Genomic DNA, 14,011 nt, shown 5'->3' on the forward strand with positions numbered 1-14,011 from the left:
TGCTGGCGTGAGCATTGTGACTAAAAACTGTTGGGAATCTATGGGAAGACCTCACCTCGAAGTCACAAACATAGTGGTTAAGATGGCAAACGGAACTATTGCTAAACCTATTGGAATGTTAAGGGACCTTAAGATCAAGGTTTTGGGGTATAAGGTAAGACATACCTTCATTGTAATGGATTTCTCCAAGCATCCTATGTCATATCAAATGATCTTAGGACATCCTTTCATGAGGGAAGCACAAATGGTGCATGACTGGTCGAAAAACCATGTCTACCTACAATTCCAGGACTCTGTCATTCGAGTTGATCTTGAGAATGGTCGTGCACATCCTTTAGGAAGCAAGGTTATCATTGATAATCGATCGGATACCACTGTTCACTCTGCCCCATTAAGGTATTGCTATACATGCAAAAAAGAGACTGATGATGGGAAAGATTCTCCTTATATGGATGTCCTACCGGGTATGACTGAGTCGGATAACGTGGATTGGGTACACCTAGCGGCAACCAGACACATGGGGAAATAGAGGCACAAGTTGGGTAACACCTGAGGGGCAAGATATGCCACCGTTAGTGCCAATAAACATGATAGGTGTTATGCACTTGACTCCTGATGGCAAGAAAGTGGTAAACTCAACTGACAGTAGCGAAGACTCGGACCAATGTAACTCTGACTATGAATCTCAAGAACAAACTGACTCTGAGCCTGATGGGGAGAATGAATCAAATATTCACCCAAATGTGGAAGCAAGGTGCTCAAGGCCTAGGACAGTGACCTCATGCAGCTCATCCGAAAGTGAAGATCGACCAAGTGAGTCCGAATCTGATAGAAACAAAAATCAAAAACTTGGTAAGAAGAAAACGAGACATAAGCGCCAACGCTATCGAGCTAATGTACGAACTACAATAAATAAGGAGAGATCCACTGCAGAATGACTTAGTTATGTAGGAGCCATTGACGCTCATCGGAAGATAGCGGGGACAATACCTCCAAAGTGTCATGTGGTGTATTCCGCAACCTCATGACGTCGCCCAATTAGAAATCGAAGAGAAGCCGAAACTAAGTCGTACTGCAAGAAGGCGGCAAAACTGAGAGTTGGCTCAACAACAAAAGGAAGCGGAATTGAAAGAAAAAAGCATGGCACAACAAGAACCAGTAGACTTACACCCCGCACCCGAGCATTTCAAATCATTTACCATAGGGGAACGTAAAGTGGTCTACACAAAAGCCCAACGAACGCCTACCAATGGGAGTAGCGGTGTCTACGATGGCCCTGCGGAGATAGACTTAGCAGATCCGGGTGAGGAGTCTAAACCAGTTTTTATTGCTCAAGACCTCACCAAGGCGGAAGAAGCTGCACTTACGAAGCTTCTTAAAGTATTCAAGGACATATTTGCTTGGACATATCATGATATGAAGGGTGTTCCACCCTCGGTGGTGCAACACACGATCCCAATGATTAGCACTGCTAAACCAGTCCAGCAACGTCCCTACCCAATGAATCCTAAGTACGCAAAGATTGTACAAGAGGAAATTGAAAAGCTTGTAAAATGTGGATTCATATACCCTATTGAGCACTCAGAATGGGTTTCTCCGATAGTCATCGTACCAAAGAAGAATGGGAAACTCAGAGTGTGCGTTGATCTCAAAAAGGTCAATGCAGCCACCAGAAGAGATCATTACCTGCCATATTCTGAACATGTGCTTGAAAGAGTGGCAGGCAAGGAGGCATATAGCTTTTTAGATGGGTACTCGGGTTACAATCAGATCACAATTGCAGTCGAGGACCAAGCTAAAACAGCATTTATCAGGGAGTTTGGTGTGTTTGCCTTTCGCGTCATGGCTTTTGGCTTGATCAATGCACCTGCAACATTCCAACGATTGATAAACACGGCCTTTAAGGAATATCTAAGGGACTTCTGTGAAGCTTTCTTAGATGATCTTTGTGTTCATTCCTCTTGGGACGAGCACTTGATGTGTTTACGAAAAATATTTGAAAGGTGTAGATTATATCGCATCTCCTTGAATCCTTTCAAATGCCAATTCTGGGTTAAACACGGAGTTATCTTAGGGCATATAGTGTCCAAAAATGGGATTTCCACGGACGAGAGTAAAATCAAGGTCATTCTGGAATTGCCACCACCCACCAACTATAAGGGAGTCCAACACTTTATGGGCCACGTTGGTTATTATCGAAGATTTATTCTATTCTTCGCCGAGATAGCTCGACCATTGTATAAGCTTCTTATCGAGTTTATTTGGACTGAAGAATGTGACCGTCCCTATGAGCTATTAAAGAAGGCCTTGGTGAGTGCTCTAATCTTGAGAATGCCTAACTGGGATTTACTCTTCCATGTGCATATTGATGCATCAAACTTTGCTATTGGGTGTGTGTTAACTCAACCTGGAGAACACAAGCTAGACTACCCCATTAGCTTTGCCAGTCGCCAGTTGAACGATGCTGAGATGAACTACACCACTACGGAGCGAGAAGGGTTGGCAATGATATATGCAGTAAGGAAATTTCGTTATTATCTCCTTGCCACCAAGTTTGTTTTCTTTGTGGATCATCAAGCATTGTTGTATCTGGTAAACAAACCATGCTCCACAGGAAGAATCACACGATGGCTATTGATTCTTCTTGAGTTTGATTTCACGGTTGTTGTGAGACCTGGCAAAAAACATGTTATGGCTGATCATTTGTCTCGCATACCTAATGGTGAGGCTCCTACGGGGGTTGATGATGACTTACCGGACACTTCCCTATTCATGGTAGAGACAATGCCTGAATGGAGTGAGAAGATTGTTAACTTTTTGGTTAATGGCTTTCCACCCAAGGAGCTTCGTAAAGATCTAGCTCGAAAGCTAATCAAAGAATGCGAACCCTATTGCCTGATAGCTGGGACTCTTTATAAACGAGGAAAGGATGACGTTCTTAGGCGTTGTGCCCGAGAGGATGAGTATCTATACATTTTGCAAGAGGCACATATGGGCGTAGCCGGTGGTCACTTCTCAAGCGACTTAACTGCGCGAAAGATCTTACAATCAGGGTATTGGTGGCCCACTATGTTCCAAGATGCATCACTCTTTGTGAAGGGTTGCGATGAATGCCAACGATACAAGAAACCCCAGAGGAAAGATCAGATGCCCCTACATCCAATCAAAGTAAACCAACCATTTGAAAAGTGGGGTTTAGACTTTGTAGGTCCGATTAGCCCAGTGGCCCGAAACACACAATCTCGCTATATTATTGTGGCCACTGACTATATGACCAAATGGGCTGAAGCGAAAGCGACACGTAAGGCAGATGCGAGGACAACAGCCAAGTTCCTCTTTGAAAATATAATCACACGATTCAGTTGTCCTTTTGAACTTGTGAGCGACAATGGTACGCATTTTATAAACGAAGTGATTAAGGAGCTCACAACAAATTTCATGATATCCCATCATAAGTCTACTCCTTACTATCCGCAAGCGAATGGCCAAGCCGAGAGTACCAACAAGACTTTAATCTCTATTTTGACAAAGACAGTTGAAGCTCATCGCACGGATTGGGATCTAAAGCTCACGACAGCTTTATGGGCCTATCGTACTACGTACAAAGTGGCTATTAATTGTACACCATTCAAAATGGTATATGGCCAAGAAGCAGTCATGCCGTGGGAATTTGTCATTCCTAGTCTTCGTGTTGCTACTCAAGAGGGTTGGGATGGTAATCCCTTAGCAGAGCGTCTGTATATCCTTGAGCGGCTAAACGAAGAAAGACAATTGGCTGTGTACAATGCCCTTGTGGAGAAGGATAGAAGGAAAAAATGGTTTGATCGCCACCTAAAGGACAAGGACATCAAGGTTGGGGATAAAGTCCTGATGTATGGAGTGCGAAATGAAAAGAAGAAGCTCAAATATGCTGGTAAGGGATCGTATAGAGTATGTGAAATTACCCCGCAAGGTACCATCAGAGTGGAGACTCTCGACGGAGTTGAAACCATTGGATTCCTTAATGAGAGTAAATTCAAAAGATACTATGACCCCCTGAGCCAAGAGGAGTTACATGCAATCCATCAAAAGAAGGTAGCTAAAGAACAAGCTGAGCTTAAAAAGATACAAGCGAGAGTCGAAGCCAAAGAACGTCAACAGCGTGCTAGGCGACAACGAGAAGCCAACTTGGGAATTACGCAAGTATTTTTCGAGGAGGCAGAGGAGGATTCACTGGAATCCGACCCGCCTCTAAGATACCCAATTGAGTTACAGAGTCCTTACGGGGAGGTGCTGTATAATGCATTATTGGATACAGGAGCTCAACACAATTTGCTATCATATGGCGTGTGGTGTCAACTGGGAAAACCACCTATATCCAAGAGTTCTATCCAAGTTCAAGGAATCAACAAGAAGAAAACCCCTGTCTCAGGAATTCTGCACACTCCGGTTGCTTATGACAAGGGAACCATAATTCAAAGCTTTTTGGTTATGCCTGTGGGTACAATGGAAGGGACTGTAAACTTAGGGCGCAAATGGATGATGGGCCACCAAGTGCAATATCGATTGGGCAACTAGACGAGTCACAACGCAAGAACCAACACTAGGTCTGACCGCTCAAAATCCCGCACCTAAGTCATCCACTCAAATATTAGATAATGAAAAATCACAAAGCCCAGTGGCAAAACCATCTTTGATTGTTTTCCACCCCTCTAACGCTTCAACGCCAAGAGTGGAAACAGGCAAGGTGGTCTCTAAAGCTCCGCTTACTATGCCAAAAAACACATACAAATGGGTCCCAAAGGCTTCGTTAAATAGCTACTTCCCCTGCTCAATCTCGTTCAGCCACCAAGAAGCCTCGTAAAAGGAAAGCAGCTACCTACTCGAGAAAGGGCAATGTAACATCGCGATGGATCCCTAAAAAATTATTAGTAGCCCAAGGGTACTACGAGGGGAATGACCAGATTTGGGTCCCTAAACATAAGTTGAATCCCTCTACATCACCTATAAAACCTTGCAAACCAATTGTTGCCACCCCAATGACAATTCAAGACCATGGTAAGGAAAAGGTAACAGAGTGCTCCGCACCACTTCTTCCAGAGCTAGTTTGGATTCCCAAACGATATCGATCAATATCACCTAGCTCAGGAAGGGAGGAGTCACATGAAGCTTCTAGCTCTTCATGCCAAACACACATTGATATAGAAGTTTCTTCATGCTCTACACCTACTCTTGTCAACACCCAACAAAAAACCGATGAGTCTACGTCTCCCCTTGTAATAGTATCGTCGAAAACCATTTTCTCCATTCGTCAATGGGAGCGTACACTACCACCTCTGCAATTGGATGTGGCCACAAGGGTCATAAAAAGCTATCTGCCCACATCACAACCGATGACCCGCTGGACAAATTGGTTCCAAGAGGCTGCAACATCATTGCAAATAATATGATCTACCCAAGGAAAGGGGGAGCATGTACTCACGCTCGACATTCTAATGCTTTCTCCTTAACCTTCTCCCCTGACCATGTAATTGCCAAATTCAAGGGGATGTATATATATAGCTTCATACATTTAAAAACAAAAAACAAAAAACAAAACAAAGAAAAGAAAATAAAAAAATAGTAAAAACAAAACAAAGAAAAGAAAATACATATATAGCTTCATACATTTAAAAACAAAAAACAAAAAACAAAACAAAGAAAAGAAAATAAAAAAATAGTAAAAAGAGCAAGAGCACAAAAAGAGGATAAATATCCGTATATAATCAAGAACTAGATTGACCTGTCACAAACCTACTGATGCTATATCTGTGTTTGCAGATATGGCAGATGCACGATCATCATACACTTCATCCACTCCTACCTTTGGTGAGAGGTATCATCTGTACCTTTCTCAGATATTCCACATGTGCTATCCTGTAATTGAAACTGAATGGGATCATATAGATGTACTAGCCAGAGAGGAAAATGTTGAGGAATTAGAATGGCTAATTCGCCTATTGACCATGACTGACCCCTATTCCGTAGAGGACATATCCCCGATAGCCCAATGCTTTCCTTTTCCACAAGATGACTATCCTCGCATGGTTACATTCTTGATGAGTTTATGTGGATGGGAAAATGAAACGGAAATATCTGACAATGATGAATGGACGGATGAAACTCATGGCACTACTGAGGTTGACTTTATTTGTTTGGATGATGCGGATAGAGGCTTAGCCTTAGGGCTAGAGCCAGGACTCTACAACATCCTCTTACTGTATCCTCAGTAGTAGTGTGGTGACTGGTAGGTAGGTTAGTGTTTTCAAGTTTTTTCTAGTTTAGATTCCTTAAACGAGTCTTGAAATTTTCACACTGATGTGCCTCTCGAGGTATAGTGCTTGTTAGTTGATTGTACAGGTTAAAAAGTTTGAGGTGGGTTCGCTTTCAAGTCTTGAGACTGCCGCAACGTTCATCAAAATATATCTACATCAAATTGCAAGCTGTCTCGTCAAATCAAGGAGATCTCCAAAATACAGGTGTAATTCTTCCATACCCACTCTCTTCCGTTTTTTCTGTTCAATTAATTACATGAACTATAATGCATGACCACATGGAAATTGTCAATGTAATACTTAGTTTGTGAAGTTGCTTGACGTGCTAGTGTAAATCATTAATGAGCTTAACCTTATTGGATATATTCCTGAGAATGCATGACGTCTTTAGTTAACCTTGGAATACGATTGTCTTAGGTCTAGGATCAAACCATCTTAATGTTTGACACCTGGCTGTGTGTGTGTTGACCTCTAGGACATAGCTTTTACCCCTTGTCGAAAGGATGTAAGAACACATTTTAGTTCAGGAGGAGCGAAGATCAAAAGAAATTTAAATTAAAAAAAAAAACCTACAATAAATGGCAATGCAAGTCTATGATGTGCTTTAATGTTGGCCTATCGCCTTATTGATACTTGGTAGGCGAGGAGTATTCTACTCCAGACCGATGCCTTGGTTGGTAGGGGGTAGCCTTGCCTAAGGTGAACTAATAGATTCTTGGAGAATGCTTTGTGTTAAACATGGTACCAGGATCGATGTTAGTTTTGCCTTAGGAAGGTCGCCATTGTGTGTAAAAATTGTCTAGCACCAAAAAAAGAAGAAGGTAAAAAGCTCCTATAACTCTGATGTTTCTTGTGTCCCTAGGCTCGTGGTATTAACTTGTTCTTAGAGTAGACACAGTGTGGTCATCTGTTTATTTATTAAGCTTGGTTATTTTCCTTGACTTAGGCCAGTTATAAACCTTGATTAACCTTTGACACCTTGCTAACTCTTGATTTACTTTCAATAATTTTAAACTCCTGTTAATTTGCTACACTAGCTCACTCATGTGACCCTTAAACTAAGTTCTCATAGCAACATCCATTGTGGTCTAACATGCTTGAATTTATACACTTTATATCTTTTGAATTCCAGCATACCTTCACTCTACTTCCCTATTTTGCAGACGGTCTACCACAACAACCCTCTCGAGCTTACCATACCATAGCTTCCGAGGACGGAATCTACATCAGGAAGGGGGACATGTTAACCCATGGCGGACATTGAGACGTACTATGTTTTACGTCATTAATTTAAATATTCTGAGTCATGGGCCGGGCTTGTCGGCACCATATGCTAAGGATAAAGGGATTGGGTGATCGCCGATGAGAGGCGCACCTTGAATATCAGCAGGGTAAGGGTTAGGATGAGCCGGCCATGTATGGGCGCCCAAGTGTGAACGGCCAAGTCACCTATAAGAGTCAAATGTAACCCTAAAATCCTCATTCTCATGTGTTGTGAATACAAGAGTGCTCTTGCCTTATCTCTTTGGTTCCTTCTCCTGCGTGTGTGTGTGAGAGAGAGAGAGAGAGAGAGAGAGAGAGAGAGTGAGAGAGCGATCGAGCACTGTGTAGCGGCACGGCGGCGGAGAGGCGGTAGAGCGGCGACGGCGGCTCCTTCTTCACGGCTGCGACGCGGGAATCCTTCAAGGCGGCAGTTAAGCGGTGAGTGACACACCTTTTGCATTCTGTTTTGAGCTTGCCTTCCTGGTTGTATGCTTGCAGCCATTCGTGGCTCGCATACGGTGTTTGGCAAGTCCCTAGCTACGACCTGTGCGGCAAAAGCGCACACTTCTTCAACCTCTTTCTTGTTTTATTCTCTACCAAGTTATGCCATATTTTGAACTTTCCAAAAGCTTCAACCTAATCTCTAAGAAAATACACCCACACGTTCCTACTAAAGTCATTGATCAGTAACAAGAAAGCAGGAAGAACCACCCAATATAGGGTTGGCATTTTACCACATAGATCTACATGTACAAGATCTAGAGGAACCTTTGCACGATTCTTGTTGCTTTCCTATTCAATTTCCCACATCATACACGCTTCACACACATTCGCCATCTCTAAAAATGTTGGTAAATTTGCCACAATCACAGACCTTTGTATCTCTTTCAAGACTAGAAAGCTGAGATGCCCAAATCTCTCATGCCATAGCTTGCTTGTCCCATCGGCTCGAGCTAATAGCTCATAAAAGTTGTTATGCTAGATTCCTTTCCCAATGACGTTCTGCTAGCCTAGCTTCTATGATGTTGCACTTGCCTTCGAAGAGAACCTTGAAGTCACGGCCAGCTATGGCCGTAAATAGATTTCTCTTTATGTCTAGGACATCGGATAACTTTTTAGTATCACCATGGCTAGAAACAAGATAAATGGTACATGAACCCATAGTTGGGCATTCTATGTCATTCCTGATTGCTACCAAGATGGACTCCCCCACAAGATTGAGGGAGGTATTACAACCCTTTTGATTGGTAATATGTCGGGATGCTTCACTATCAATGATATGCCAAGGGATGTTTTGATTTTGTACATATTTCTTCCATTTAATTATTTATGAATTTATATATAATGTCACACTAGTGCAATGAAAAAAAATCATTAGCTCATGGATCTATGTTGTGATAAACATAAAAAAGAAGGGCACATTCTTTGGTCTTGCCATCTTTGGAGAGGAAGTGCTCCACCTATCCACCCACATACAAAAGTGGTTATTTATTTATTTATATATAATGGCACACTAGTGTAATGGAAAAAAACCATTTCCACTTTACTCCAATCTAAGATTTTACCAAACTTGAGAAAATATGACTTTCATTTTCACATTCTACAAAGTCATGTACATGTGAAACTTTCCCATGCATGGCTAAACTACTAATAAGCAGTGAAATGTGCAATCTTAAAATTCACATTCCAAACCTCCGAACTCAACGATAATGCACTTCTTGTTGTTAAACCCACCAAAAATTCAACGTAGCATGATGATGGTTTAAAAGTGAACTTCGAACAAAATCTTACCCAATTGAATTGCCACAAATAGGAAGAGGAGGAGGAGCATCACGAATCAAAAAACTAACCTTCCACAACAACCATCATCCTGAAGCTTGATCAATGTTCTCATTGGGAATATTGAATTCAAGTACCATAACCAATTTCTCATTTGATAATCGATTGTCCTCATCAATACAATTTAACACTAAGTTATTTAGTTGGTTAGATTAGCACACTAGGGAGGACGAGCGTATTCGTACTAGGATTCCATTACCACATTGTCCCAAGAAAAAAAATGACATGCACATTGATAATGTACTTTACTGAAGTCACTAGAATTGTTCTAAATTGCAACGCTCCCCATAATAGAGCTAGCTATTACATTTGGATTGTCAAGAAACTTGAACATCCACCACAAGGTCACATCTCACTCCAATTATGTGTACTCTCTCTCTAGCATCAAAAAGTCACCCTACGATTACGATGCATATATTTTAGGATTTAGGATTACGATGCATATTTTCGGATTTAGAATTTGGTATTTAGAGCTTTTCATCATGCTTCGATCTAATATAATCGGAGGCGGTATTTCACATTGTTATGGAGATCATGGTGACACATTCACGGGTTTCGCAAAATGACATTTGCACATGATACACTACACATGATACACTAAGTTAGCGCAATTCACACTACAGCTGATACTACATCTCCATAAACTCGTGCAAAATTAAACATATAGTTCTCAAGATAACAGATTGCACAAGAACGAAGTTCACATAGATTACACTAACACGTTGAACTAACAACATTCGCTCCTCAAGATTTGTCTCCAATGTGTATAATTGTTATTCGTTTACTTTTTGGAAAACAATTTCCATTTGTGCTTCCTTCTTGTGAAATTGTAATTTGCACATCATCTCATAGCAACACTACACATTTGAATTATCATATGTACATTCATCCCCTGAACATATTTTTCTCTCTCAATTTAGCTGCCCTACACCATCCCATAGCAACACTACACATTTGAATTATCTTACGTACATCCATCCCCTGAACATATTTTTCTCTCCCAATTTAGCTCCGCCCCTGCCCTACACCATCTCGTAGCAACACTACACATTTGAATTATCTGATGATGTACATCCATCCATCCTCTGAACATATTTTTGTCTCTCTCAATTTAGCTCCGCCTCCCCCACCTCTAGTTATATTCAGTCTCAAAAAAACCCGCTCTACGTTGTCCTGGCACCACCAAGCGCAACCGAAAGAACTGGCTTGTCTTGCTTTGCTTTGAGAAATTTGACGAGGCTTTCTTCATGAGTTGGTTTTCTTCGGTCCTGTGTGCAAACCCAAGGGCCTCGGATTTTAACAAAATAAAGTTAACAAGGAAGACGTCTCTATGGACGAATCGCCGCCAGTACAATTCAAGCTGGGTTAAAAGCAGGTCAAGGATTGAGGAAAGAGAAAAGCCTTGTGCGATTGAGGGCACAACAAGAAGCAGCAGAACCGTGGTTGGGGGATGCTTAGCTTAGAGGAGGCATTGTCTTCCTTGGAAGAGGGGGTGCTGCCCCAGCCTTCCGTTGAGGACTTTGCACGCATCTTGCTCAAGTGCAGGAAGGAGAGAGACCGAGCGCATGCGCTGCGCTTACATGCCTACATGCACAGACATGGGCTGGAAGCTCATAGGTCACTGGGGAACCATCTCGTCTTGATGTTGGTGGAAGTCGGAAGCATGCCTGATGCCCAACAGGTTTTTGACAGGTTGGTGTATCGGAATGAGTGGTCCTGGAATTCCCTCATCGCAGGTTATATCAAATGTGGGAAGCCACAACATGCTCTCACGCAGTACCAGAGAATGCGAAAGGATAATTCTGCACATCCGAGTAGGCCTACTATTGTGGCCTTACTGCAGGCTTGTGTGAAGCTGAAAGATCTGGAAAGAGGTGCCGAAATACATGATGAGGTTGCCAGAATGGGGTTGCTGAACAGAGATCTTTTTGTTGGCAGCACCTTGGTGGATATGTATGCCAAATGTGGTTCGCTTGCCAAAGCACAGCAAGTGTTTGACAAACTTCCAGTTCGAAATGTTGTCTCATGGAATGCATTAATCACAGGATATGCTGAACATGGGCATGGTGAGGAAGCACTCAAGTGTTTTGAACAGATGCAGCTTGAGGGTGTCTCTCCAGATGCAGTCACATTTGTTTGCAGCTTAAAAGCTTGTGGAAGCATAAGAGCCAGAGACAAGGGTCAAGAAATACATGCTGAGATTGCCAGAAAGGGGTTGCTGGAAAGAAACTTTGTTGTTGGAAGCACCTTGATTGATATGTATGTGAAATGTGGCTTGCTTGCCAAAGCACAGCAAGTGTTTGACAAGCTTCCAGTTCGAGATGTTGTATCATGGACGGCACTGATCGCAGGATACACTGAAAATGGACACGGTGAGGAAGCACTCAAGTGTTTTAAACAGATGCAACTTGAGGGTGTCTCTCCAGATGCTGTCACATTTGTTTGCAGCTTGAAAGCTTGTGGAAGCATAGGAGCCACAGACAAAGGTCTCGAAATACATGCTGAGATTGCTAGAAAGGGATTGCTGGAAAAAAACCTGTTTGTTGGCAGCACCTTGGTTGATATGTATGCTAAATGTGGCTTACTTGCAAAAGCACAGGAAGTGTTTGACAAGCTTCCAGTTCGAAATGTTGTCTCATGGACCACACTTATTGCAGGATATACTGAACATGGGCATGGTGAGGAAGCACTTAAGTGCTTCCAACAAATGCGATTCGAGGGTGTCTCCCCAAATGCTGTCACATTTGTTTGCAGCTTGAAAGCTTGTGGCAGCATAGGAGCCATAGACAAGGGCCAGGAAATACATGCTGAGATTGAAAGAAAGGGGTTGTTGGAAAGAGACCACCTTGTTGGCAACACCTTGGTTGATATGTATGCCAAATGTGGCTTCCTTGCCAAAGCACAGAAAGCCTTTGACAAGCTTCCATTTCAAGGCATAGTCTCATGGAATGCACTGATTGCAGGATATGCTGAACATGGGCATGGTGAGGAAGCTCTTAAGTATTTTGAACAGATGCAACTCAAGGGTGTCTCTCCAGATGCTGTCACTTTTGTTTGCATCTTGAAAGCTTGTGGCAGCATAGGAGCCACAGGCAAGGGTGGAGAAATACATGCTGAGATTGCCAGAAAGGGTTTACTGGAAGGAGACCATGTTGTTGGCAATACTTTGGTCGATATGTATGCCAAATGTGGCTCACTTGCCATAGCAGCACAAGTGTTTGACAAGCTTCCAGTTCGAGACGTATTTTCGTGGAATTCACTAATAGCGGGATATGCACAGCTTGGAGAAAGTGAAAATGTTTTCCATATCTTTGACAGAATGCTAGGAGAAGGTATAACTCCAGGTCCAATCACCTTCATTATTGTTCTCAATGCGTGCAGTCGTGCAGGTCTATTGAATAAGAGCCAGATGTACTATGAGGCCATGAGCAAAGACTTCGGCATTGTTCCAACTCTTGAGCACCATGCTTGCATGGTTGATCTCCTTGGCCGTGCAGGCCAATTAGACAAGGCAGTAGCAATGATCAAGAAGATGCCATGCTATCCTAATCTTGCGGTGTGGCATACTGTGTTAGGTGCTTGTAGAAGTTGGGGAAATGTGGAACTCGGAAAACATGCCTTCGAACATGCAGTGCGTTTGGATGAAAAGGATGCAACAGCCTATGCCTTAATGTCTCATATCTATGCAAGCACTGACATGCAGGAGGAAGTGAACAAGGTCGATGCAACAAGAGTGGAAAAACAAGCATGGAAGAAGCCAAGGCATTGTTGGTGGACTCATGATACTGCTGGAATTGTGCATTCATTTCTAGTTGGGGATAATAGACAATATAAAAGCGGAAGTACTGATTCAAAGCTAGAAGCTCTTTTCCTCAAAATGAGAGGAAGGGTACGTCCTAAGTTTGCAGTGGGTGTCAAAAGACATTTCTGATGATGCAAAAGACATGTTATCTAAGGCACAGTGAGAAGTTGGGTATCGCGTCTGCCCTATCTTGTCCAAAATCTTTGCATTTGTAACAACTGCCAGTTGGCTATAGCAATTATGTACTAGATAGAGCAGCAAAGAAATCTTGTCAAGATGCGAAAAGGAAGTGTATTGCATAGTAGTGATGACGGTAGTGAAGTGCAGAAGCCATTTCTCTGTTTACTTGAAATGTTGATGCCAATGGAGAGGGCAGTTTGGCTGTCTTGTCTGGTTGGTTATAACAGTTTCAATCTGGAGAGCTTGATTCCTGGTCGGATATTACTGGACTCTCATGTGTTTCCTGGGTGGCTTGAGAGTTGGATTTTGCTATATACAGTCCCTGGTTCATGGTTGAGTTGGCATCCTTGGTAGTGGCGCTGTTTTCAGGTTTGCCTGCCAGACGACAGTACACTAGGTTGTGTATGTGGGGTGTGTGTGTGTGTGTGTGTGAGAGAGAGAGAGAGAGAGAGAGAGAGAGAGATAGAGAGAGAGGAGTTTTAACATCATAACCAAGCCAGCTTTGACAGCACTGAAGTGCGGGAATGGGCCTGGATCTCTCAATTGGGAGTCCGATGCAAAAACTGCTATGTCAGCTCTTGACATCATATGCATCGCATGACCGCGATCGATAGTGGCTAGCGACTCACCACCC

The 14,011-nt window shown here is 42.7% G+C and overlaps 1 protein-coding gene across 1 annotated transcript; it reads left to right on the forward strand.

Annotated features, from left to right (window-relative positions):
- Nucleotides 1-10,390: 10,390 nt before the first annotated feature.
- Nucleotides 10,391-13,718, forward strand: LOC147604907 (pentatricopeptide repeat-containing protein At3g09040, mitochondrial-like). Its single transcript, XM_086794174.1, has one exon. The coding sequence runs from the start codon at nucleotides 10,846-10,848 to the stop codon at nucleotides 13,324-13,326; it is 2,481 nt and encodes an 826-aa protein (XP_086650300.1). The 5' UTR covers nucleotides 10,391-10,845; the 3' UTR covers nucleotides 13,327-13,718.
- The last annotated feature ends 293 nt before the right edge of the window (nucleotides 13,719-14,011 follow it).

Source organism: Cibotium barometz, chromosome 60 (genome assembly GCF_041138505.1).
Source record: "Cibotium barometz isolate CiBa-2024 chromosome 60, ASM4113850v1, whole genome shotgun sequence".
NCBI lineage: Eukaryota > Viridiplantae > Streptophyta > Polypodiopsida > Cyatheales > Cibotiaceae > Cibotium > Cibotium barometz.